The 23,750-nt window shown below is 39.4% G+C and overlaps 1 protein-coding gene across 1 annotated transcript in view; it reads left to right on the forward strand.

The window, feature by feature from the left end:
* Positions 1 to 23,750, forward strand: part of VCAN (versican) — a 112,685-nt gene that overhangs the window by 20,140 nt on the left and 68,795 nt on the right. Inside the window, exons 4-6 of the mRNA XM_074931865.1 lie at positions 8,571 to 8,745; positions 8,851 to 8,978; positions 21,587 to 21,880. Coding sequence (XP_074787966.1) covers positions 8,571 to 8,745; positions 8,851 to 8,978; positions 21,587 to 21,880 — 597 coding nt within the window. The remainder of the gene's footprint in view (positions 1 to 8,570; positions 8,746 to 8,850; positions 8,979 to 21,586; positions 21,881 to 23,750) is intronic.

A 23,750-nucleotide genomic window follows, 5' to 3' on the forward strand; every position in this document is an offset into this window, starting at 1 on the left:
TTCTGTATCAAATGAATGTATTTTACCAGTGATGAAATATGTTGTGAATGAATAACATAACTTGTAAGAAATAATAATTGTCTCTGTATCATATAAATGTTCCCAGGTCAAGCTGTACAAGTCAAACAGTTGGCATTTGTCATTGAAATTGAAAAGTAAAACTTTTAATGCTAAATTTTTTCTTACTTTATTCTCAAGATCCAGGCTGTCTACAAAAGGTGTGGGTAATTGTTAATCTATTTTTTTTTCTGTGTAGCTATCACAACAGACAAATTTGATAATTTGTATGTAATTATCTAGATAATTTGCTATATTTAGATGCCAAATGAACTTCTGAAGTTGAGTAAAGTCAGATTTATATGTTGTTAACAGCAGTATAAATACTAACATTACCAAGGAGATGGGATGTAAATACATGTGAATATATGTGAATAATAGCTAACTTAAACACAACCATGTTGCCTTTATTTCTACCTTACATATGTCTACTACATCTCTTTTTGACAGGTAAAATCTTTCTGAAGAATGGCAGGATCTTTAAAACTGCCATAATTCTGTGCTTTTTTTTTTGCTTTGGTTATAGGCACAACATATGCCAACCACTTGACTATCAATAGCTGTTTATATTCTGTTCACTAGGAGCTTAGAGACATCACCAAGACACTGTGGCTTAACATGGTATCAGCTAAGCATTACTTACCTGTATGTGCATTATCACCTTGTGATAGAGGTGAAATAACTCAATCTGGACTCTGTTTAAACTGCTCAGCTTAAAGATAAGTCTGAACCGCCTTGTTTTTACTAGGAGTTTAAGACTGGCAGTGTTCACATTGCTAACTGGGGTGATTTGGTCCTGGAGGTTTGATCTGGGAAAGTCATAGCCATATAGAACTAGAAGGACATGCTGAGTTACTTAATCTAGTTCTTTTGGTATTGCAAATAACCCTGTTACGCGCTGTGCTACATGCCTTCATACATCTCGAAATCAAGCTAGGCCACCCATTCACAGGGGTTATCAGGTGCTTGGCATATTTCATCTCTAAGATCACTGGGGTTAGATTGGACTGTACCCTATATGTTGCTATTTTCATTTTACAGCTGGTGAAAGTGTAAGAGAACAGAGTTAAACAATTTTAGCCCACGCAGGAAGTTTCGGGGAAGGCAGATGCCTGCCCTGCTCATTAATGGCAGCCGCAGAGCTGTCCTTGAAGGCAGGGGACAGCAGCAGTGCCAACAGGTCTGCAGACTCGTGCAGAGGGGCAGTGTCATCACACTAGATACCTCCTTTCCTAATTGTGGGAAATGCTTTCCTTGCATGCTGGTTGCTGCTATAATTAGCTCGACCTTTCAGATGAAGATATTTTATGTTCAAATCTGATCTAAAAGTATTACAGTGTTATATATGCTTATATGCTTCAAGTTCTCACAAGAAAAGAAATATGCAGAACAAATAATTCATGGTTGTTTTTCCTTCCACATGTTGTCTTTGCCTTCTCTTTGCATGCCTCTGAAATTTTCCCCTTTTCTCAGGAGCAGCTCTTCCTTTGTCAGCTCTTATAATTTCATCTTTCTACAGCATTTTGAGCTTTTTTTACTGACCCTTCGTGATGTTATGAAACCCACAAGTCAAACTGTCTCACATTAGGAGTCCTTGACCTCACAGTTTTTGAATGCTTAATGTTATTTTGTTTTCATTCTTAGTCATTTCCTTGCCACTGTTGTCTGAAAATGTCAGGTCTCAGGAGATGGTTTTCCCTTCTCAATAGCTAACACTGAGCTGCCACCTCCTTCCCACTTTAAGCTGTTTTTGGGCAACAGGGGAATTTTCACTGCATCCTAGTGGAGACATTTGGGAACAGGGTGGAGGTTGATGACCAGCAGGTAATGCCTTCTGAAGATCGTCCCCAAGCGTTTGCTTGCTTGCTAATAGTTTACCAAATGCAATTTCACAACCTTGGCTTGGATGACAAGTCTGAAATCAGGAAACCTGAAGTCAGGGTGGGATTTATTTCACCTTCAACAATTTAAGGTTGCATGCCTATTCTAAGCTAATCATCTAGGCTTGTGCTACCCTCATCTCCTTTCTGATGAGTGTCTTTGGTGAGATGAGCTCTCTGGAAGTCCTTATGCCTGGTCACCAATTAGAGAGCTTTAGATGACTACTTTAGTCTAGACTTCTAACCTTTAGGCAAAGCAAATTTGGTAAGTTGAATCCTAGAATGGATTTTATAAATTATTGCTGTACCTCTCTCAGTCCACGTTTATTCTCTCTCTCTAGTTATAACAAAGCCCATTTGTATAAAGTAGTTTTAAAATACCTTGTAAAAAGCTGACCTAGAAATGCAATGCAACAGTACTCTTCGTTCTGGAACATAATTGAATATTTAATGAAATTCTTGTTTTGTGTGGTGCTATGATATTGGGAAATTAGAAATAACATGTATGACCAAGGATAATCAAAACCAAAAATCTGAACCACTCATTTGAACTAAATTTTTTGTTATCCTCCTTGGACATGATTGGATTTAAAAGAATTAAAGTAGCAAATGGGATCCTTCCAGTTTGTTACTCCTTTTTCCTATCTTATTGGTGAATATTCTTTTCTAATACGGAGAGCAATTTATCCTTTTCTTACTGATGTTTTGCAAGACAACTCTTTTCATGAACCTCATTTTGTTAGTTTCTGTTTAATTCTGCTGCAAGTCTGAGAGACTTTTTTAGTGGTTTTTTTTCCTAGGTTGGTTGTTTGTTTATTTGTTAAAAAAACCCGTAAAGAGAATCCTAAGCTTAAAATACTGATCCTGCAAATGGAGAGTAGCAGCAATTAGGGAAGACAGAGTAGATGGTAATTCACATTTTCATTTTTATGCAAACTCTTCTTTCTTGCAGGCATTATAATGATAATAAATGGGAGTTGTTTCCAATGTGGGAACGGTGCCACTCAGTTGTGCTGTTAGCCCTGAGAGATTGTGTGTTGACAACCTAATTGATTTATTCTCTCTACAGCCAGAACTCTCCTTCATTATCTCTTAAGTATGGCATTTGAAGAGATGCTTTTATTTAATCTTTTAGACTTATCTGTCTTGAAACCTTACCGCCTCTTGATGTTGAACTTTCCTGCTTCCTTGCTAACTAAATTAACGCGGGCTGCTGCATTTTTAAGCTTGTGTTTTACTCTCCTGCACCATGGATCCTAAGGAATCTCCAACTTCTGTAGCTGGGAAGGAAAGAGCACAATGGGTAGCGGCTGTCAAAGGATGGGAGAGGGAAATTTATTTCTGGGTGATAAAGACCCGGGGTCTATGTGCAGAGCACTTCAGGAACAGGGAAACAAATGTTCTAATCAAGCTGCTGAGTCCCTCACGCAAGGACTAGGAACGTGGCAGCCGATGGGCAGGCTGTGGGGGTTTCTGCATCAGGCTGGATGGGGGTCCTTTGGTGGGGCAGCTCGCAGGCCAGGCAGGGCACGGTACGCCTTCATGAGCTGGATGGTAGAGCAGAGGCCAGTACCAGTGGCTAAACCAGTTTTGGATATTGGTCATCCCCCAGTATAGGACAGTTCAGAAAGGCTATTATTTTTTAAAAAAATGATTTTAAGTAGCAGTGCCTTAGCCTCAGTGAGCATTTTTGTGTGCTGCACAGAGATAACAGCATGGGGCAGGTGATCCTACTGTGTATTCAGAGTTTAATACAGATGCAGTAAAGTCTTTCACTTGAGAAAAATGCAGGTAAAGCTCAGCATTACTTGTTTTCTTTATGTGGACCAATTTGGTCAGAGGAGCTCATGTATGCCTGCATGCAACTGTGTGGCTCTGTGAGGATGGATGTGCAGTTTTTGCAAGGAGGAGCAACGTGCAAGTTAGTGCAGGAATTCTTTGTCCCTGGAGAGCAGGAGGCAGTGGGGCTGACGGAGCAGAGGGGTTGATATGTACTTTCTCTCTCCAGGGGGAGAAGTTCCTTGAGGCGTCTGGCAAGGGAGCTCCTGCTGATGCAAAGTGAGCCTGTTCTTCTCAGGTTGCCAAAGCCTAAGACAGGGGTCAGAAGATGGGTGCAAAATCTCAGATGAGGAACACAAATGAATTATTCATGCAGGAAGCTGAAAATGCTGCCCTATTCCTTCCTTTCATACAGTGCTCAATCCTGTAACCTCTATTTTGGCATGTATTTGTAATGTAAATTTTCTTCTGCATTAAAGGCAAGGAGGATCACCAAACTGTGATAGCTTTGGTAGTGGGTTGGGGGTTATTTCAGGCGTCTGCACCACAGTGGCTAAGGTTTGAACATAAAAATTAACAGAATAACAACTGCTACCATCATCATCCTTTCTCTTTAGATATTCTTTGATGTGTGAGACAACTTCTGAAATTCAGGCTTTATGCGACTCCCAAGAATGCATGTTGCAGCAGTGTGAGCTCACTAGTGAAAGTGCACTGTGATTTATTAACCATACCAGGAGCCCTTCCTCTGCAGTTCCATGAGGTTTTGCTGCACGATATCCTGGCAACTAACAAAGCAAAGTTCAACCCAAAGGTGTAGAACTACAGTACCAGGCACTTACCCGTGGAATCCCTAATTTGTTAAAAGTGAATGTGTTTTTGTTTTCTGGTCTAAGACAGAGATAAATGATTAAAAGACATTCTCTCTTGCTCAGACAGAAGTGAATTTTGGATGCTACAAATTACTTTCCTGTGAGTGCTCTTTCTTGCAGATGCTGCTACTCCTTCCTGTAATTAGACTGACTTTGTTTGCCAGATGTTCAGTGACAACATTATACTGCTGTAGTCTGTTTTCCAGTTGCTTTATTTGTTCCTAGGACAACTCCTTTCTTGCCTTTTCTTTCAGAGAGGAAATAGACAAAGGGAAAAAAATCCTTTACAAATGTTTTAAAGTGCAAAAGCTCGGACAATGGATTTTGCCCCTCTCTCTCTGTCTAACTGAAACAATGAAAGTCCTGCACTTTAATCTTCTTAGCCCTAGGGGGTCTTCTAATTATTGCAGCTGTTGCACAGGCTTATACATACTGACGTCCTCCTTCCCATTCATCTTGGAGGCTCTTTTATGTCCATTAGCTCCTCACTGGAAATGGAAGAGCCTTCAACTCTAAGAATAGGTGAAGTTTACCTTTTGGATCAGGGTGAGGAGAACAAAGCATTCTCTAAGTTCCTTTCCAGGATTTACAAATGACCAAAGGCTCTTCTCAGCACTGCAAAAGCTACTTTAAATTGGCACTGATATTAACTCTTTAGTCCTGCCTTATTCGGGTGTCACAGGGATCCCAAACACACCAGCTAGGAAGGGCAGTGGTTGCTTCTAAGATGGAAGGAATGAGAAGCGAGATAGCTAGTTGTGGAGAATGCATTCACCTATATTTAAGGGGTAGGAAGCTTTAAAAAAATACAAGTTCAGAGAAGTATCTTGCCATCTCCTGCTAACTTAATGAACCTTTTTGTGGTTGTACTGAGCAGCAGTGCTCTTGTGCCTAGCTGAAGTAATATAGCATCAGTTAAGCAATCTTGAGGAAAAAAAAAAAAAAAAAAACAAAAAAGAGGCAATTAATCTAAATGCATATCAAACACATTTTGTCTTTGTAAAGTAACAAATTGAGTGAACAAATTGCTTCTCATACTTAGGCATTTCTGGTTTGATCCTGAGTTAGGGAGTCAGTGTAAAATATTGTATACTACAGAAACACCAATGCCACCAAAAAGAAAAATTTAAAATGTTTGTATATATTTAACAGTAATGTGCAGTAAAGCCAGATGCCCAGCTTGTGAATATTATTATGGGTTTGTGCTTATAATTCAGGGTAAAAGGTTTATCTGCTTCTGTTGTGAACTCTGTAAAACATGCCCATTTCTTATTTCTAGATCCAGAACACCAAGCAGGGTCACTTGAACTCATGTTTTTATTTACTACTATACCACTGAATATAGTAGTGCTCATTTATACCAACAGGTAACTTGATCACAGTGTCAACTGTTACAAAATTCTGAATATATTAAAATATGTATATTTTAATGCATACCACAGCTTTAAAAAAACTTTCCAAATCATATTTTTGTTATTATAACCTTTTAAATTCCAAACATGATTAGTTGCTGCTGCCTAACACTTTATGTTGTGAGGTAGTGTTCTGTGCTGGACATGTGATAAAGGACTTTGTTGTTTAGGGTACACAAAACCAAAATATGTGCACGCATACGTGTGTGTGTGTGTATACATATAAATAAAGTTTTGCATGTTAAGACAGTGTAAATTTGCCCTAACCAGGCAATGGAGGATGCCCTATAAGAGGAAAAGTGCAGGGATACGGGAGCTAGTAAAGCTATCTCTCTGACATTCCCTTCCAATCTCTCCTGGTACAGACAGTTCACATTAATAAGAAAATGTGCTTGAGGCTGTGCTTTAGCGCTGAGACTCTCTGGAGTGGTGTGGCCCCCATCCGTGCTGTTATGCTCCTTTGGCTCCCAGCACAGGATGAAGTTGTCCCTGGTCTTTTCTAGCTCCTGAAATCTGCCCAGAAATTGTTTGGAAGGGTGTTATAGGGCCTGGGCCAAATAATGCAGTGAACTGATCTAATAATTTAACAGTCTCGGTGACTGAATTGCAGGCACCTGGAATATTTAATTTAGTAATATATACACAGCCATAATTTTTCAGGGTGTATTCTTGTCACTGTTGCCAAACAATGCTTGGGTCTATTTGAAGCTGAAATTACATTGTTACTTGGAAGAAGCACTGTTCGTGATGGGTTCTGTCGGTGCTTCTGAAAAGGCATTTTATGGGGATGCCAGTGGCCTGTAAGCTTCCAGTTAGTGGCTGCAGCTGGTGTGTGACTCGATATTAAATGAAGAAATATGGGGATTCCCAGCATTTCCTCTTTTATTGTCCATTTCTCTGCCAGTAGCTTTGATAAAATTGGTGTCTGATGACTGAGGTTTAACCTACCTATGAGTAGTTTTCAGATAATGTATTCTATTTAAATTTCAGAAACCTTCTTAGTGAATCACAGCTAGAAGAAAAAATTGTATTTTCTATTTATTGGCCATGTCTGGACCTTTAATAAGTGGCAAAATTTTACTGAATTTGTCTGCATGAGAAAAAATATTTGTAAATATGTTGGAACCTTTTGAATCAACACTTTACTAAGTTACTCATATTTCTATTTATTTGTAAATTAGCATATTTCTTCCATCTTTCAACAATGCTCTAATAACAAAGACTCCTTGTTAAATTCATTATTGCTACAATGCCACTATTTTCCCAAACTGTATTACAGTATGTTATTTCCTCATCATGAAGTACTCCAATAAAATCATCAGAGAAAAGGAACATTTTATGGTTTATTTTTCTTGCTTTGTAGCCATTCTGTGAAGTGGATGTTTTACAGTGTTGCAATGTTTCTGAAGATTTTAGAATGCAATAAGTGAGGTTACATGTTATTTTTCAGGGATCATCAGGGGGCATCCTTGATGTTAAACTGTAAAAGACATTGGCAATAGGGGGGAAGTGAATTTGCAAAGTGGAATATCTGTCTTCTGCTGCTTCGGTGTTGGTGCTCTTTATGGTTTGCTTTAGGTGTGCATGTGCAGCTGTTGCTGAATTCAGTGGGAATTATGTGTATATAGAAAACAGAATGTGGCTGCTAGACAGATCCTGTCTTAACCAAAACCATCTTAAATCTAGGTCTCCTTTTCCAAACGTCTGATGTGCTCAAGTAACTTAGAAATTGTCGAGATTCTTTCCAGAACCAGAAAGGCCCCAAATAAAAGCAATCTTTGTTTTGTCTGTAGCATGTGCAGGAAAATAGGGTTATGAAAAGTTGACCAACAACCATATATTCATAAACATTATATTTGTAGGTTTGATGCATAGGAACAGACATCAGAGCCATCACCGATTAACAAATCTGCATCAAAAGCACAATTTTTTTGGTGTCCCCATTGGTCACGTGTCTCACTGAAGCTAGCAGACCTTGAGCACTCAAGGGATCCCCCATTCACCGTTGACCCTCTTGCATACAGCTACTGCAGCTGGCTGCTTCAGAAAGTCTGTTTTTAAGGCCCCTTTTTCTGAGGACTAGATGTGCTTAGTCTTGTCTGGTCACACAGTTTTCCTTGAAACTGGATGTGCCATCTAGATCAATGAGCCAATGTATCAGGTAGCACTGTTAGCATGAGCAACCTTGCCTGCGGTGCAATTAGCCAGCCAGTGTTTGGAACTGGAAGAGTACGGGTAACTATGTGATATCGTTGACACGTTTTAGCATTCATTCTCCCTTTTGATGACTGTGTAATACAGCAGTGAAAGTGCGTTTATGGTTTAATTACTTTTTTCTCTGTGTACAGTGAATATAATTTCACCATTAATAACGTCAGGTATTATATAGTTCCTGTGAGCAGCCACTAGAGGGGGGACATCATTTGTATGATAGCATATCAGCCTTTTACTATTTTTACTGTACCTATATGATTTCAGCATTGTAACAATACTGAGGTAAAATTCCTGTATGATGATGGTGGCAGAAACGATGCAAAATGTGTCACTAATGTAAGTTTTTGTCTTTTCAGGTGTTGTATTTCACTATCGTGCAGCAACCAGCAGGTATACTCTGAATTTTACACAAGCTCAGCAGACTTGTCTGGAAAACGGTGCTGTCATAGCAAGCCCAGAACAACTGAAAGCAGCCTATGAAGATGGATTCGAGCAATGTGATGCTGGATGGTTGTCTGACCAGACTGTTAGGTGAGACATTTAAAAGACCCCTTGACAGAGTTTCCCAAAATTCATATGTACAGATTTAAAATGCTGAGTTGTTGTGATAATAAACACGGGCATGCTGCATTTCAGATATCCAATTAGACATCCAAGAATTGGCTGCTTTGGAGATAAAATGGGAAAGAAAGGAGTCAGAACATATGGACGCCGTTTTCCTAATGAAACTTATGATGTGTATTGCTATGTGGAACACATGGAAGGTAAGCATCGCGGATGGAGTGACACACTACATTCATAAGAGAGAAGTATCAATATGTTTACTGATATAAAATGGTGATTTGCAAAGTTTGACAGTAAACGCGACAATGGTTTAACAAGATTCAGGGGTGAGGTTCACTTGGTGCTTACTGCGTAGAGGACAAGGTCAGACAAACTGTCAGAGAAACCCTCCCATTGAGTCATGGGGTTCAGAAAGGAACCCTTGTATTCTGAACTTCTTCTCAGAGAGGAGTCTAGGTGCAGCTGGATCCACACCTACTCCCAGACTTGGTCAACCGTTTGTGTCTGAAGGATTGTACATGCACAGTTAATCCTTTATATCACTTAGTTAAGATTTCAAAGTTTAGCATGCTATTAATCACTTGCCAAGAATCTGCTGTAGCAAGGACTCTCTCTCAACCTTGAGGATTAGCCTTGAGAGGCGGTCCCGGCTTGAGGGGAGATCCTGGCACGCAGCCTGCTGCTGCGCGGGAGAGCTCAACAGGCCCTGGGCTGTCCACTATGCAGTAAGGTAATTGACCTATAGTCGTATTTACATACTGACTACAGAAGTTAGTTTCTTCCAAGTTTGGCTTGAGTCAGACACTGACCAGCACTGTGGTTAGGTGGGCGCACTGTTCAAGTTAGCCTTTGGCTATTGTGTTGTCATCTGTCTCCCCTGCATCCCCTCGGAGCCTGATGCTGTGATCACGGCCAGATGTGTCCATTACAAACACCACGGGTGGTTACCCCTTGGGCAGGGTTACGGGAAATATAGGTCAGGTTGGGGGGGTGGGAGGGGTGAGGCAAGCACACTGCCACAGTTAGATAGGTCCATATTTACTCTGCACTGCAAAATTTAAAACAGACTGTGGAGATTCTAATGTGGAAAGGCAAAAAAATAAGAAATTCTGTGTAAAACAAGTTTTGGCTGTTCTGAATCTGAAGAGAATTGATGATTGAAGTGAACCTATAATTTGTGGTCTAGCAGGCCTTAATTAAAGGCAAATATGGAGTCTACAAAGGGACAGTCAGGTTTAAAGCAGCTATAGTTAGTGCAGGAGATCTCACAATAGTTGCTGTAGAAGCATCTTTATTTTTTGAATGTTATAAAAGGATTTTCAAAGAAATGCATGTTTGAGAAACTATATATACTGTATATATATATAAAAACATGGATATAGTACGTGCTAACTGTATTATAGTTCATAAAGTATGTAATTAAGATTTTTATGTGCCCATGGCATAAAATTAGACAGATATTTAATTGAACTCCAAGTTTAATAATATCTTTTTAAAAAAGGTCATCTCAGCATCAGAAAGAAACAAACAAGGGAAAACTTTCTGCTGAGGAATCTGGATCTTCTTTAGTAAAATTCTTTGCAGTTCCATAGTATGACTATAGTATTTGCAAAAGCTGCTAATTAAACAGCTCTAATGTAGCAGAGTGATGATGATTCTGCCACGTGGGGTCTATGAACCATGGTTCATATTGTGAACCTCATGGTACCCTGTGGTCCATGGTTAGGCTCTGTGATTGGTCTTTATTTAGCAAAGAGATTGACAGTAGAATGAAAAATATGGTAAATTTTCCTTTAATTGGACAGTGCATGCAGAAATCTCCGTATTACAGGTGTGATGTTGTAACTGTTTCTTATAATCTCTCTCCTGGAAGTGAATTTAACTATATCCTTTCAGTGGGCCTATAGATACGTTCCAGACACCAGATATCCTTACGCTTAGACATTACTGTGACGAGTTAAATACGTATACTTAAAATATAAATGCAGAAATAGCCTTTCCTGTCGCCTATTTTTTTTGGCTTTGTGCTGGTTATGCACATGGGAACTTCATTCTGGTACAGAAATACTTTGCAACCAAGACCAAAGTACATTTTCCATTTACTGCAGTGGTCTGAGTGTATCACACTGCTTCTGTCATGACATGGTTTTATTCCATACCAGTTTCACTGTTCCTTTCTAAAAAAGTACTTATATAATTAGGAACTATATCTTTTGGGTTGATTTTTTACTTATATGCATGTAGTTTGTTCTCCTCAGCAGAACAATAAATCAGCCAGGGCTCTGAGCAAGCCTGCCTTTGTTTGTGTACATATATTTGTAACAAGCAATAACAAAATTAAGGTTTGTATTCTATCATAGAGCAGAAATCAATTAGATCATGGAAAGTTTTCTCCTCCTTCATGACTTATAGAAACTTTAGTTACTGAAATCAGTAAGTGTTTTTCTCTTAGTAGCCAAGGATCTGCCACAGACTACATTCACCTTGGAGAATTATAGAATACAAGCAATACAAGTCCTACAAAGACTCAAACAAATAGACACTTGGGAAGTCTGAAAATTAAGTGATGGAATTTTGTTAGTGCTCAGCGTTGTCTTAATTTTATTTATGTTCCATCTATATCCATCAATGAGCAGCACATATGAACACCCAGAGTTCATAACATTGATTCTCCATCAATCCTCGATGGGATTGAATTCTGAATCATTTCTGAATCAAGGCTTTCAAATTCAATTTGGGTCTTAGGTTACAAAAATAAGTTTTGATTAATCCTTATCATTCCTGCATGAAGAGCAATGCCTTGTTCCTTTCCCTCTTAAGAACAGAAAAGTGTAATGGAGAAGCTTAGCCTGAATGCATGTGAGCCAGCACTTTGTCAGGGACACATATTCTCACTGAGCTTTTAAAAATAAAAATTAAAAAAAGTCAAAACTGAAGCCTACCTCACTGAAGCTAATATTCTGTGCTTAGAACAATCTGGAAGGAAGCCGTGAGGTTCAATGAGGTTGCAGTGACTGTGCAATCTTTGGTGAAGATGCACATGCATAGACTTTCAGTTGTTCATGAACATTAATTGACTTCTTTGTTACAAAATTTCATTTACCAGGATTTATGAGCTGGCTTTACGTCTCTGGGTAGCTCTACATTTCTGTCCTATTGCTGTGGGTGATGATCTGTTTAAAGGTATTCATGTCTGTGTGGTCTTTCAGCTAGACTGTGGTAATGTGATCTGCTTGGCTATGAAATCTTCAGCATTTAAGAAATATAAACTAGCTCAGAATATTGGGGAGATTTAGTCTATCAACCCAGGTAACAATAAGCACGTACATTTGACAACACTGAGCATGTAAAAAACCTCATCTTTGAGCTATTTACGTTATTATTATATATTATTGTTATTATATATACAGGACCTTTCTGCATGTGCTGTGAAGCTATGACTGCTGTGAATAGTTACCTGAGATAATTACCAATTAGCTGTATAGCCTCAACCCACTGCATAGGGATTTATTTTCTTTTCTGATTATATTGATGGATTTTAATACCAGATTATTATGATAGTTAAATGAGGATACTTTGCCCCATTCTTTTGTCTAGGTGTTTTTTCTACCTATTTTCTCAGAAGTTTTCAAATGAACTCGTGTCTGAAAATAACTTATAGGAGTCAGAAGGAGTGATGGTTTTATGGATATAGGGTATGGGCACGGTATAGGCATGTTATACTGACGTGCAGAGGAGTTAATTTATTCCGTTTTGATGAAAAGAAACAGATGCATGTTCCACGGTACCACACCATGGTATAGTGCAGGATAAATTACTCTTCAGTGCTTTTACACAAACCTGAACCTCTGACTTCCTTTTTAAGATGGGGCTAAGGAGCCAACATGACTGTCTATTTAATAGAAGCAGTTTCTGTAAGAACAAAGGTTAAGTTCAAATACAGAGCTTGTTTGAAGTAACACAGCATCAATGAGATTACACTTTGGAACCGCACATCCGTATGTCAACAGAAGCTACTGAAAGGTGAACATTGCAGTAAACTAGATCCTGTGTTTGCTGTATTGTAATACATTCATATACTTGTAGAAGACGTACTGTTCAAGATTTAAGTTTATGCCAAATTTCTGATTGCCCTGACCACCCAAGGCTGATTCTGCAAGGTATGACCTTTCTCTTGTAATGAGCACTCTCAACACTCCCTTAATAACAAAGGACCTTCATGGTATAGTGTAGAACTGTGTTAGTATACTGTAAAATTCGGTTTAAACATGATTGTTTCCATGTGAATTTGAAAGTTCATATCTGCATAGCCTGTTCCGATTCAATGACAAATCTCTTAGACTTGCACTAAAGAGGTCCTTATTTGGAGAGCCTGTGTCAGTGCAATGACTATTCATGGAATAAGATGTTGCCAGATTAATGATATCAAAATCTGGGCCATAATGAGAGTGTCATCATGGAAGTTATTGAACAGTTATTGGTCTGTTGGCCGCTATTAACATGTTACCCCAGAAGGCCATAAATGGTGGTAGAAATTCTTGCAATTATTTTAAAATAAATGTGTCTTGAATTTACAGTACTAATTTGGGTACTTGCACTGAGGATTTGTGGGAGCAACACCATTTCAGTTTTCTTCCTTTCTGGCCATATGAAATTACAAAGTTAGCCAGAGACTTGGATTTCTCCTTGAAACACAAACTATTAAATTAAAACCAGTTGTCTAGGCTAACTCTTACTGTTTCCTTGTTCTGAGGAAAGCCAGAGAGATTAGACTGCACAATTATAAGTTAAATATTTTGAGTTTTTCTAAAACTCACAGAAGAACAATTATGGAAAGGATTTAAAATTTCTGAGCTCCTAGTGATAGAAATAAGAATCTGAAGTTAAAATATCATTCAATAGGTATTGGTCATGGTCTCTTATTACGAACTGAACTACATTCCTCATGTTTCACCACATATTTCAGTGCACAAAGCATTAACAAAAACATTTAGGATACCTTTAAATGTGGGAGGTTATTTACTAATAAAGAGTTTAATCTAAAATGATTGAACTTAAAAGGTTTGGATATAACTCTGAGGTTCTCTTAACACCTCCAGCTGAAGCAGTGTCTGCACCAGTGTCTTCTATGGAATAATTCTTTGAATGGAAATGGGTGATGGGGAAGGAGGGGTTTCCATTCTCTTTTCAGATAAGTGTATGTGATTGATTTGACAGTGCTCTGGTGTCAGAAATGGAGACAAAGTGAGAGCTGCTTGCCAAAGCCCACTGATGAAGTGAGGGGCTCTGAGTGTGGGGTGCGGAGCCAAAGCACAAATTAAACTACTCCATGCAGCATTGTCTTCTGGCCAAAACCAGTTAGAAGCCATATATGTCTAACAAGCGTATATAATATGCAGATGGGGACTCATGTTAAGAAAGTTATTTTGGGGTGGCTGTTGGGCAGATTATACAGTGTCCCTTACATGCACCATTACACCACCCCACCCCCCCCAACAGTGTGTGCAAGGAAGAAAAAGAAAAAACAGAACCAGATGTCCTTGAAATACTTCCCACCTAGTCTTATACACTTTTGCTATTGTCATAGAAATTTCTGTGAGAATAGTATTTAAAGAAGTCATAGTCTAAACAAGGCTTCGGGTGAGAAGTTTCTTCTGCATTTGGGGCAGCTAAAGATCTTCTCCAAAGTCCATTCTGATTCTGGAGCAACAATTAGATTAGATTTTAAAACAGGGACATGAGTAAAGAGTCTTTTCTTCTAAGTTCAGGGCCTGTAGTAGAGTCACAGCCTTTACATTGGCTTACACTGGACACTTCTCCAGCTTTGTATTGTGTGACCTCATGCAGGGTCATGGATCCAAGAATTCTCAAGAGAGTTACAGAGCCCAAAAAGAGTAAAATAAAATGGAATAACACCATGGTGGTTTCCATGCATGACATTGTATCCAAGCTCATAATGTGATAAAGCTCATCTTGGGGGAGATCAAAAATCCTGACTTGTAAATGATTCTTGTAAAAGTAAGGCAGACAAAAAAATACTATAGAATGCAGAGATCACTTTCTCCCTCTGTATAAGTAAACACCAGTGACACTTTGCAGCTACAGCAGAGCTCTCTATGGTTATAGCAGTTTCCATGCAACAATTCATGCCTGAGGGCAAACCTGTGGGAAAGGCATACTCTCCCAGTGTTTTCAAATGCAGTGGATTCCTGTTCAGCCTATGGTTTTGCATAGAATAGACCTAAGACATTCAGGAGAGTTTAATTAAATCATTACTGATGTGTATCAAAAAGAATCAACTAACTTGTTCTAACGTGTAAGAGAAAAAGGCTTCTTCAGCTTGTCTAGCTTTCTGCTTTAAAGCTAAACATAGCTGCTCAGGTCTTTGTGGTTTTCCAGTCTTAAAAAGTGTTTTGCAGTAATTTGTGACTTTGTTAAGGATACCTCTTTATTAGTCTGGTGTGTCAGAGAACCGGTCCTTAGGAGCGGCAGGATGGAGGAAGAGAACTGCAGCTGAGACAAGACATTTTGTCTGTACAGTTTGGGAAAGAGGTGAAAGGCTGGAGCATGAGTTGAGTTAATAAACAGGCTATTTGTAGACTCCAAGGCCCCTGTCTTTAGTGAAGACATGTGAAACTTTTCAGGTCTGTCTTGATCCAAAGATATCTATGTTTTTTCCTGAGCGCTCAAGACAAGGGTAGTAGTCTCCGTTATCTTCAGGCATGTGTGGAGAGGAGGGATAGATGTGGGCAGTATCTCTTCCCTCCTTGGTGTACAAGCAGTCTAGTAGTCCCGTTGGTGCCTGCTGCCACCTTTTTGTGGGGGCCTTTTGGTCAAAGAGAGAAAGAGAGGAGGGGGAAATTGCAAGATCTTGGGACATGTGGTCCTCAAACTTCAAGAGTAAATGCTTTAGTCCCCAAAGTGGCCACGGTATTCCTGCTTCTTTGCTCACTTGATTGTGTTCTAGAAATGAAGGTTTGGGCAGATACTGTGTTTCTGAGAGAAAGTCATGACAGCACTGTCCATGACTGCTTGAGCTTTGAAGTGTGAACCATGTGGCTGTGACCAAATGGTTACGAGGAGCAGTAACATCAGGGTACAGCTGCAAGTGGGGAAATGTCCTTAGAATGGTCCATATAACATCAGAAAAGATGATATTTTTCCACTTTCAGCCATCTTTCACACCTGACCCAGGGCTCCCTGATCTGCCCTGTAATCACAGAACCCTGGAACAATAAGATCCCCATAAGGGCATCTTTGCTTGATGAGCTTGGTGGATCCTGCCATCTCTCAGAAACAAATAATGAACAGGTTTGGATTTCACCACAGACCCATTATGGTCAGAAAAAAAGACAGTTGCTGAATTCTTAGTGGGGGATAATGTTTCTTCTCCTTGAACAAGAACACTACCAAGAAGCTAAGATGGAAAGGTACCAGCACTTTTTTGTCTTGTTTTTATTTGAAATTGTTAGTTTTAAGCATTTCCATCTGTGGGAATAATTAGCTTTTTGTGTATTTATTATACCTTTTGATATTCTTATGTCTTTCTTTAGTTAAGGTAGTGGAGGTCATAGAATCTGAGCACCCAACCACAAGGTAAAGCTTGTGAGCACCATATTCCAGATGGGGCAGTAATAATGAAGGCTCCTGTTGCTCTGGGGGAGCGATATGGGAGAAAAGGCTAAAAATATTACAGCCAAATATATGTAAGTGTTTCCTGAGTATTTTTCCTTTCCTCACATGGATTGGATTATAGCAAGGACATTTCATAGGTGGTTGATCAGCCATCATCCACTGCAGTTGGTGTGTTACCAGATCCGTCAAAGCATTCAGTAGGAGACTCACAGGTTACCTCTTAAGCTTCTCTGCAGTTTGGGAGAATCCTTCAGACATCTGTAAAAACATTTGACATGGTCTTGCATGTGATGCCTTCATCTGCCAGGTGCAAGTGATCTGTAACCCATTTTGTTGTGCCTGGCATAGTGGGTGATGGTATGTGAAGTTGAGGAGATGATGCTCTGCTTTGGGAGGAGCGTGCCACATAGTCAGGCTCAAAGATCTCCTCTAGGAAGTAGTAGCCCACCAATCCCTTAATTGTAATTTCATCTATGGAAAAAGAAATTACTGGTGAGGTCTGTGCTGGAGGGCTTACATCTAGATTCATTACTTCTACCCTAGTCAATACATGTTGTGTATTGACCCCCGGCTATGGTTCTAGCCTGCCCTTATTTCTGTGCTCTCTTTTAAGATGTGTGATTCATGAAATTCACATCTGCAAACATGCCCAGCTCAGTGAGACATCTCCTGATGAGAGAGAATAAGTGAATTAACCTTCAAAAGTATAAAGCTTGCTATAAAACCAACTGATAAGTCTGCAGATCTTAAGCTTTTTCCTTGGGCGTTGTAGTGATTCAGCTTTTGTCTTCAAGACAAAAATCCGGCTTATTCATCTGTCTTGATATATTTGAACGAGAGGGAAAAAGCAGGACTTTCATCAGGTGTATGTTTTAACCAAACAAGACAAGCACATATAACAGGAAAATCCTGGGGATTCTTCAAGTGCTCTGTTGAGGCTGGACGATCACCCTGAAGCTTGGTTTTAAGCAGGAGCCAGCAATAATATACATTGCATTATTGTTGCACTCTAAACATTGTCACGGTCTCCATTTCACCCCCAGGTACTGCAGAACTAGTTTCTCTTCATCTGCTGGTCTAGGCCCTAGGGTTTGCCTGCATAATATTGCTAAGTTATTCGGAGTGTACTCCAGCTATAAAAACATTGCACATGGCTTTTAACACACACAAGACTGAATATGCCCTGCTTTGGTGGTGGTGGCTATGTCATTTGTTTATTGACCAGATAGGTTTTCTCTCTTAATTTCCTTGTTTCCAGTGGGAAATTGAGGTGCTTTCAGACATCATAATAAAGACACTGTAAGAGCGTGACAGGATGAATCCTTCTGCTAAACATGGAATCCGTTGTGCTTCCAAAAATAGCAGTTAATTGTAGAGACTGCAAAGATTAAATATGTTTTATTAGCTTCACCATTAATTTTTTTTCCTTTAAGAGGAAGTTTCAGTGCAAGGGTCATATTCTTTTCTCTCTGTCGCTTTGAAGGAGTAAGGATATTTCAGCTCCATTGGCTGATATGCTGAAAGTCAGGACTGAAGCACAAGCCCTTTCTCCATGGCCTGGAAAGCTGCTGTCAGTTTTGAGGTTGAGCCCACAAAAGAGTGCAGCAGAACCTGAGCTCCATTTTTCCCCAAATGATTGGCAGTGCCAGAGGAATTACTAGAGCTTCTTGCTGTTCTTCCTTCAACCATCAGCACCTTTCTTCACATTCTGCTTCCTGTGTTTCCTGCTCTGTTGATCAGCTATTGTGTAGGCTGACTGGGGAACAACATGGTTTCCAACCCAGGTTTTCACTGTGAGAGAAAAAGCCATATAGACCATAAAGTAGGGGACCAGCGCCCTTTCCATATATGATAAGCTGAATTTCCACATTGCTGTGAGGATAAAGAAGTGGGCAATTATTAAACAGTGCATTCAGAACATGTACCCAAGACATCAGTAATTTCGTAGCCATCTTTTTCTGACCAAAGAGACTGGTAGTAAGCAAGAGCCTCAGCCCTCATCATGTCAGAAAGTGACATGGATAGCAAAATGTCTTCCCTGTACATTCCAAGTGATCGCACTTACTGCACACAAACAGTAGGTCCTGATTCGTTGTCTCTGTGCTGTACGAGTTGCCGTATCCCTGAAGTGCAAAGTTTGCCGTGTATGAAACGTACATGCCCACAGTCTGCTCAAGGTGAGAAGAACGGGAAAGATCGTGCAAACTTTCTTATCACATAATTTAGAGCTGTTGCAAATCAAACTGATGCCATTCAGCTGAAGAGTGTTTTGAGCACTGTTTTCTTCCCAAGCACTTAACACAGAATATAGATTTTTTTTTTTTTTTTTTTTTTTTTTTTTTGTGGTAAGGTGGTTTTTGAAGATTGCAGGACAACTTTTAAGTGTTTCTGGATTTAGACGGCAAAGAAGGTTTTTATTAAATTCTTACTTTGTTTTACATATTTCATTCCAACAATTACGCATTTTAAGTGCATGCTCAATCATACAGAATTCTTATTCATTTTCAAACTGGACTGACAAATTGCAGTGTCATATCTCCTAGAGTAAATGGCTTCTATTTGGAATCTGACTTTTGCACTTTACTGAATTTTTTAAATGTAAAAATCCTGGAATAATAGAAAAACACTCTTTAACTAGAGCAATTGCAAGCTACCATGTTTTAACATTTTGTATCATTTATCTTATGACTATCATTCTTGAAATAAATTAGTATTTACTTGGCATATGACAGAATGACAGTAAGGCCATTTTGCTGGTTGCTTTGGCACCTTTTTGCCTTCTTCATGAATTTTTCATCACAAATTCTTTAATATACCAAATAGGTGGCAAAGAAAGTGACTTTAGTCTTCATTTATTGGACTGTTCTGGTTAGGATGCATTTTTCCTTAAGAGCATGGTTTTTCTTATCATTTAGTTTTTCTGCTAAGATACCCTTTGACAAAGATGGTATCTGTGTGACAGCAGCTGACTTTAAGACATGAACGAAATAAATAGATGTGGTGTCAGTAGAATAGAATCAACACAAAGAAAGATATGCCACACCTCTTTTAAATGTGCAGTATTATCAGTATTTCATACATGGGTATACTCCAAGGCAAATTTAAGGCAGATTTCCATATCGAAATGATCTTGTCCAACTTGGATAAGTAAATTCTCTGCAAAGTGACCACTGTTACGCAAGCACTGATTGAACACTGCATTCTGAAGTCTTATAGCAAAGACATAACCATCCAGTGAATTTCTTTCCTTTAACAGAGAGCAGATGACAGCTCGGAGGAATAAATACCCCTAACTTTAGTGATATGCATAAGCTCCATTTGGAAGCAGTGTTCCAGATCAGTTCATGGAAAAATTACTTTGCTATTAATCTTGCACAGTTTACCCATTTTATATGTATTCTAAGTTTCTCCCAGAGGAATATTGTGGGATTGTTTGACATTATTTAGATTTTGATCCATCATATTTGTTTCTAGAAACCATTAAAATGCGTTAAACAATGCTTACTTGTCCCATTTTCTTGTCTAACCAGCCTGATATTTGCTATTTAATCATTTTAACTACTAATTTTCATATACATCATAGCTGCTGTGTGAGATGACAAGTGATCAGTCCTCAGAAGAGAGGGGGCTGCTCTGGAGAGACCTTTCTTTGCCCCATTGTTGTATGATCCTGCTGTTGGGACAGTATGGTGAGATAACTGCATCTATCATTCTGTATTGGCCATGATGCCAGATCTCTCCCTTGACGCAGAAAAAATTGTCTTCTGCCAAAGTGTTTAATTAAAAAGTTCATTATCCCTGAATATCCATTATACTAACGAAGCATTTGTGTACTTCTGAGGATGAATGATTCTTTGCTTTCCTTATCTGTCCCTCCCCAATAGACACGCTCTGTTCCTTTACCTCTAAGTTAGAAACTCCCTACAACTATAAAGAAACTTACACTATCTAATTGATAGTACAGCTATAATAACAAATCAGAGCTTCTACCTAGGAGGAAAAAAAACCCCTGGCACATTGCCTCCTTTCACACTTACATTCCTTTCAAGACCAAAAAGAAGTGTAATATTGATGTGAATGAAACTACTTGGGGTGATGTAGTTTCTGTCTATCTTTTGCCAGATTGCCTTGAGTCAACTGCAGAGGTAAGACAGACTGCATGTCCAGTATGAATAAACACTGCTTCCCTGCAACAGTGACCATTGTGTTCTGACCTAGTTGAGGAAGAGAATTACTGTTTTGTAACAAATATTTTGAATCTGCACTTTTTTTTACAGTTGAACATGTTGATTTTATGTCTCATCTATTGCATATGAGAATTAGAAAGGAGAAGGTTTACCGTTTCATTCCCAGAATATGAACATTAGAGCTCTGATTTTTTTTATAGTGTTTGGGTGAATGAGGGAATCAAGCCAACTGTGCAGTGGTGATTTAGCTTGGAAGTAAAAAAAGATGTGCTGTTTGTTTTGTTTCAGTTTCCAAATGGATAGCTATTATTTACAAATTGTAAATAATTTAAAAATTATAAGTTCTGTGGAAGCTAACTATACTACCAACACTTTTGACTAATTCAGCTTTTTTACACAAAAAGAGCTCTGTGCATGCAACATGTCTCGTGTATTCCCTCACCTTTGTTTCCCCACGGGACAAGATGAAGACTGATGGAAATATGACATTAGCAGTTGCTGTAGAGCAGCCAGTGAAGAGCATTTTCTTTTTTGTGTGTGTCAAGTGAGATTCTAGTCATGACTAAAAAGGTCAGGTAAGAGGCTTGCAGATGTAAAAGATTTGTTTTACTGAGAAAATAAGTTCTGTTGGACTGGACTTAATTAGCACATTTGAGTTGCAAAGTCTGTGCCAACAGAGGTCACAGAAGAGCTTCAAGGCTGCTGTTACCTCTGCCTGGAGACTGAGGGAGGGAGTCAATCTCCAACCATAGTGTACTTCATGGCATAAAGTTTGCATATAAATGCTCATGATTTGTGGCAGGTTCATTTTCATATTCAAATCTGGGATGTTTGATTTTCCAACTATCTGATTTTTTTTAAGCAGAAAGCTATTAAAAAAAATTTTGGAAAAAACCCACCAACTTTACAGGACGCTGATTGGAAGAGGGAAGTTAAGCTGACTTGATGGTGACTCAGTCTTTGTTATCTTTGTTTTCTTCCTCTAGATGAAGTGGTTCATGTCTCAGTCCCCGAGAAGCTCACCTTTGAGGAAGCTAAAGAGCTGTGTCGGAAAAGAGATGGTGTTCTTGCTTCTGTTGGGAACATGTACGTCGCCTGGAGGAATGGCTTTGACCAATGTGACTATGGCTGGCTGGCAGACGGCAGCGTTCGTTACCCAGCCTCAGTGGCAAGGCCCCAGTGTGGTGGAGGTTTACTTGGGGTGAGAACCCTGTATCGCTATGAGAACCAAACAGGCTTTCCTTACCCAGATAGCAAGTTTGATGCCTACTGCTATGAACGTAAGCTTTTTTTTAGTTATAACTTTCAGTATGCTCACCATGCTAACCCTGAAAAGTGTTTTCTTTTGTATGTGTTTTGTTTCAGTTCTTGTGGCATGCATGAGTTTTCAAAAATTGTTTTATGACTATGGCTTTACAAAAAGAGTGAAAAGCCGAACTAAAAAGATTGTCTTAAAGTAACATTGGCAGATAAAGATAGGTAAAACTTTCAGGTAAGATTTCAGCCTAAGTAGTGTTTTTACAGAGTCACCCACTGTACCCACAGACACCCTGAGTCTGTGGATGCTACATATTCTGGTGCCTGAGCACATACTGCTATGTTTGTGTTATGTCAGTGAACATAAGAAGAGATGTCCTTCCTGACCAGGGGAATGACTGCCATATAACTTGATATTCTGTCTCCAATGATGGCAGTAAGAGAGGCTGTTTACAGACTGCATGCAAGCCTGGCCATTTTCAGGTCTTTAAGGTGCTGGTAATTTGGGGGCTATCTCTGGGTTCCAGAAATTTTGTCCCATCATATTTTTTGGGCTTCTAAAGCAGTTGTAAGTTTTCCTCTCACTTACTCAGTGTTTTCTGTACCAGTCAGTTGGTACTATGGATGGTCTAAATTGCCTTTCTTACTGCTGCTCTTTTCCCTTCTGATATTTTCAGAGGCACATCAAGCATTGGCCACTTTCACTTGGTAGACTGCATCGATCTAAACCAGATCTCCTCCACATCTGCCATCTTTCCTTGGGCTTTCAGGTTAAATATTCTTCTGTAACCTATTCCATCTTCAGTGCTCAGCAGCCTGGATCTTCTATTATTATGGTGCAGCCTATCCTTATATAGGTTCTTTTTGTCCCAAAAGGTTCACCAGCTTCTAGTGTACCTGAGTTTCTCTCACCTGTGCATAAGTTCCAGATCCCTTCCTGGAACTGACAGTGCTTCATAGACCACCACCATGGAGATCCTGGCCTCACCTGCCTCATCTCCTCTAGAAAATCCTTCCTACATTTCTCTCTGTCAATAATGATGATTACTTACTCTTTCCCTACACCTCCAGAAACCCATTTGTGCATATTGTGATGTGCAGCATTTAAGTTTCTGTGTAGCCCTTTCAAATATCACAGATGAGCTATCTGTGTCTGTTAAGAGAGGATCCTACAACCTTAGTTCTATTCTTTAAGATCCCCTCTGACAGGAGTGTTCTTTGTGCAAGAAGACACTGATACTGTTGGAAAGGGCATCACATCTGCGAGATCAGAGTGCTTCTTTCCAGTGGAATATCCTGCCTCCCTAAGACTTGCCGTCTCCTCAGCAGCATTAGGGAGGTTGGACTGCTCAGAAGTTTTCCTGCGGGCCTCTCTGTTCAAGCAAGTTCCTGTGGTTGCAAATAGTACAATAGATGTTAACGTGTAAAGGCAACTTGTGTTCAGTTAAAGGTTCAGAACTTGGTCTTTGATTATGAATATCTAGGTTTTCTGGACTCAGTCCTGTGACTCTAAGTCAGAACTGCTTGAAATATGCAGCCTGTACTGTCCTCATTTTTGTGGATGATGAGCAAACTGCAGCTGCAGATCTTTCCAACTCAGGCATTGAAGGGTCATTTAAGAAGAAGCCTCACTTTTTGAGAACAAATCCCAACATCTGGTGTAACTTTACCTGGCTGTTACGGTCTGGCTGTTCTCAGACACTCTTCTCTGCAATATTTTAAAATAGGATTTTTGGTTTTTACCTTTACTACTTGCGGGTAAGATGTTCCAAAACCTTGCCTGTTGAAATAGTCCTAATGGGCTTCAAGGGAACTGCATAGAGGAATAAGGACTAGCTAAATTCAGGAGTATTCTGATCTACAGAGCAGAGTTCTGTGCTATCACTCCTTCTG

This window comes from Athene noctua, chromosome Z (assembly GCF_965140245.1).
Source record: "Athene noctua chromosome Z, bAthNoc1.hap1.1, whole genome shotgun sequence".
Taxonomy (NCBI): domain Eukaryota; kingdom Metazoa; phylum Chordata; class Aves; order Strigiformes; family Strigidae; genus Athene; species Athene noctua.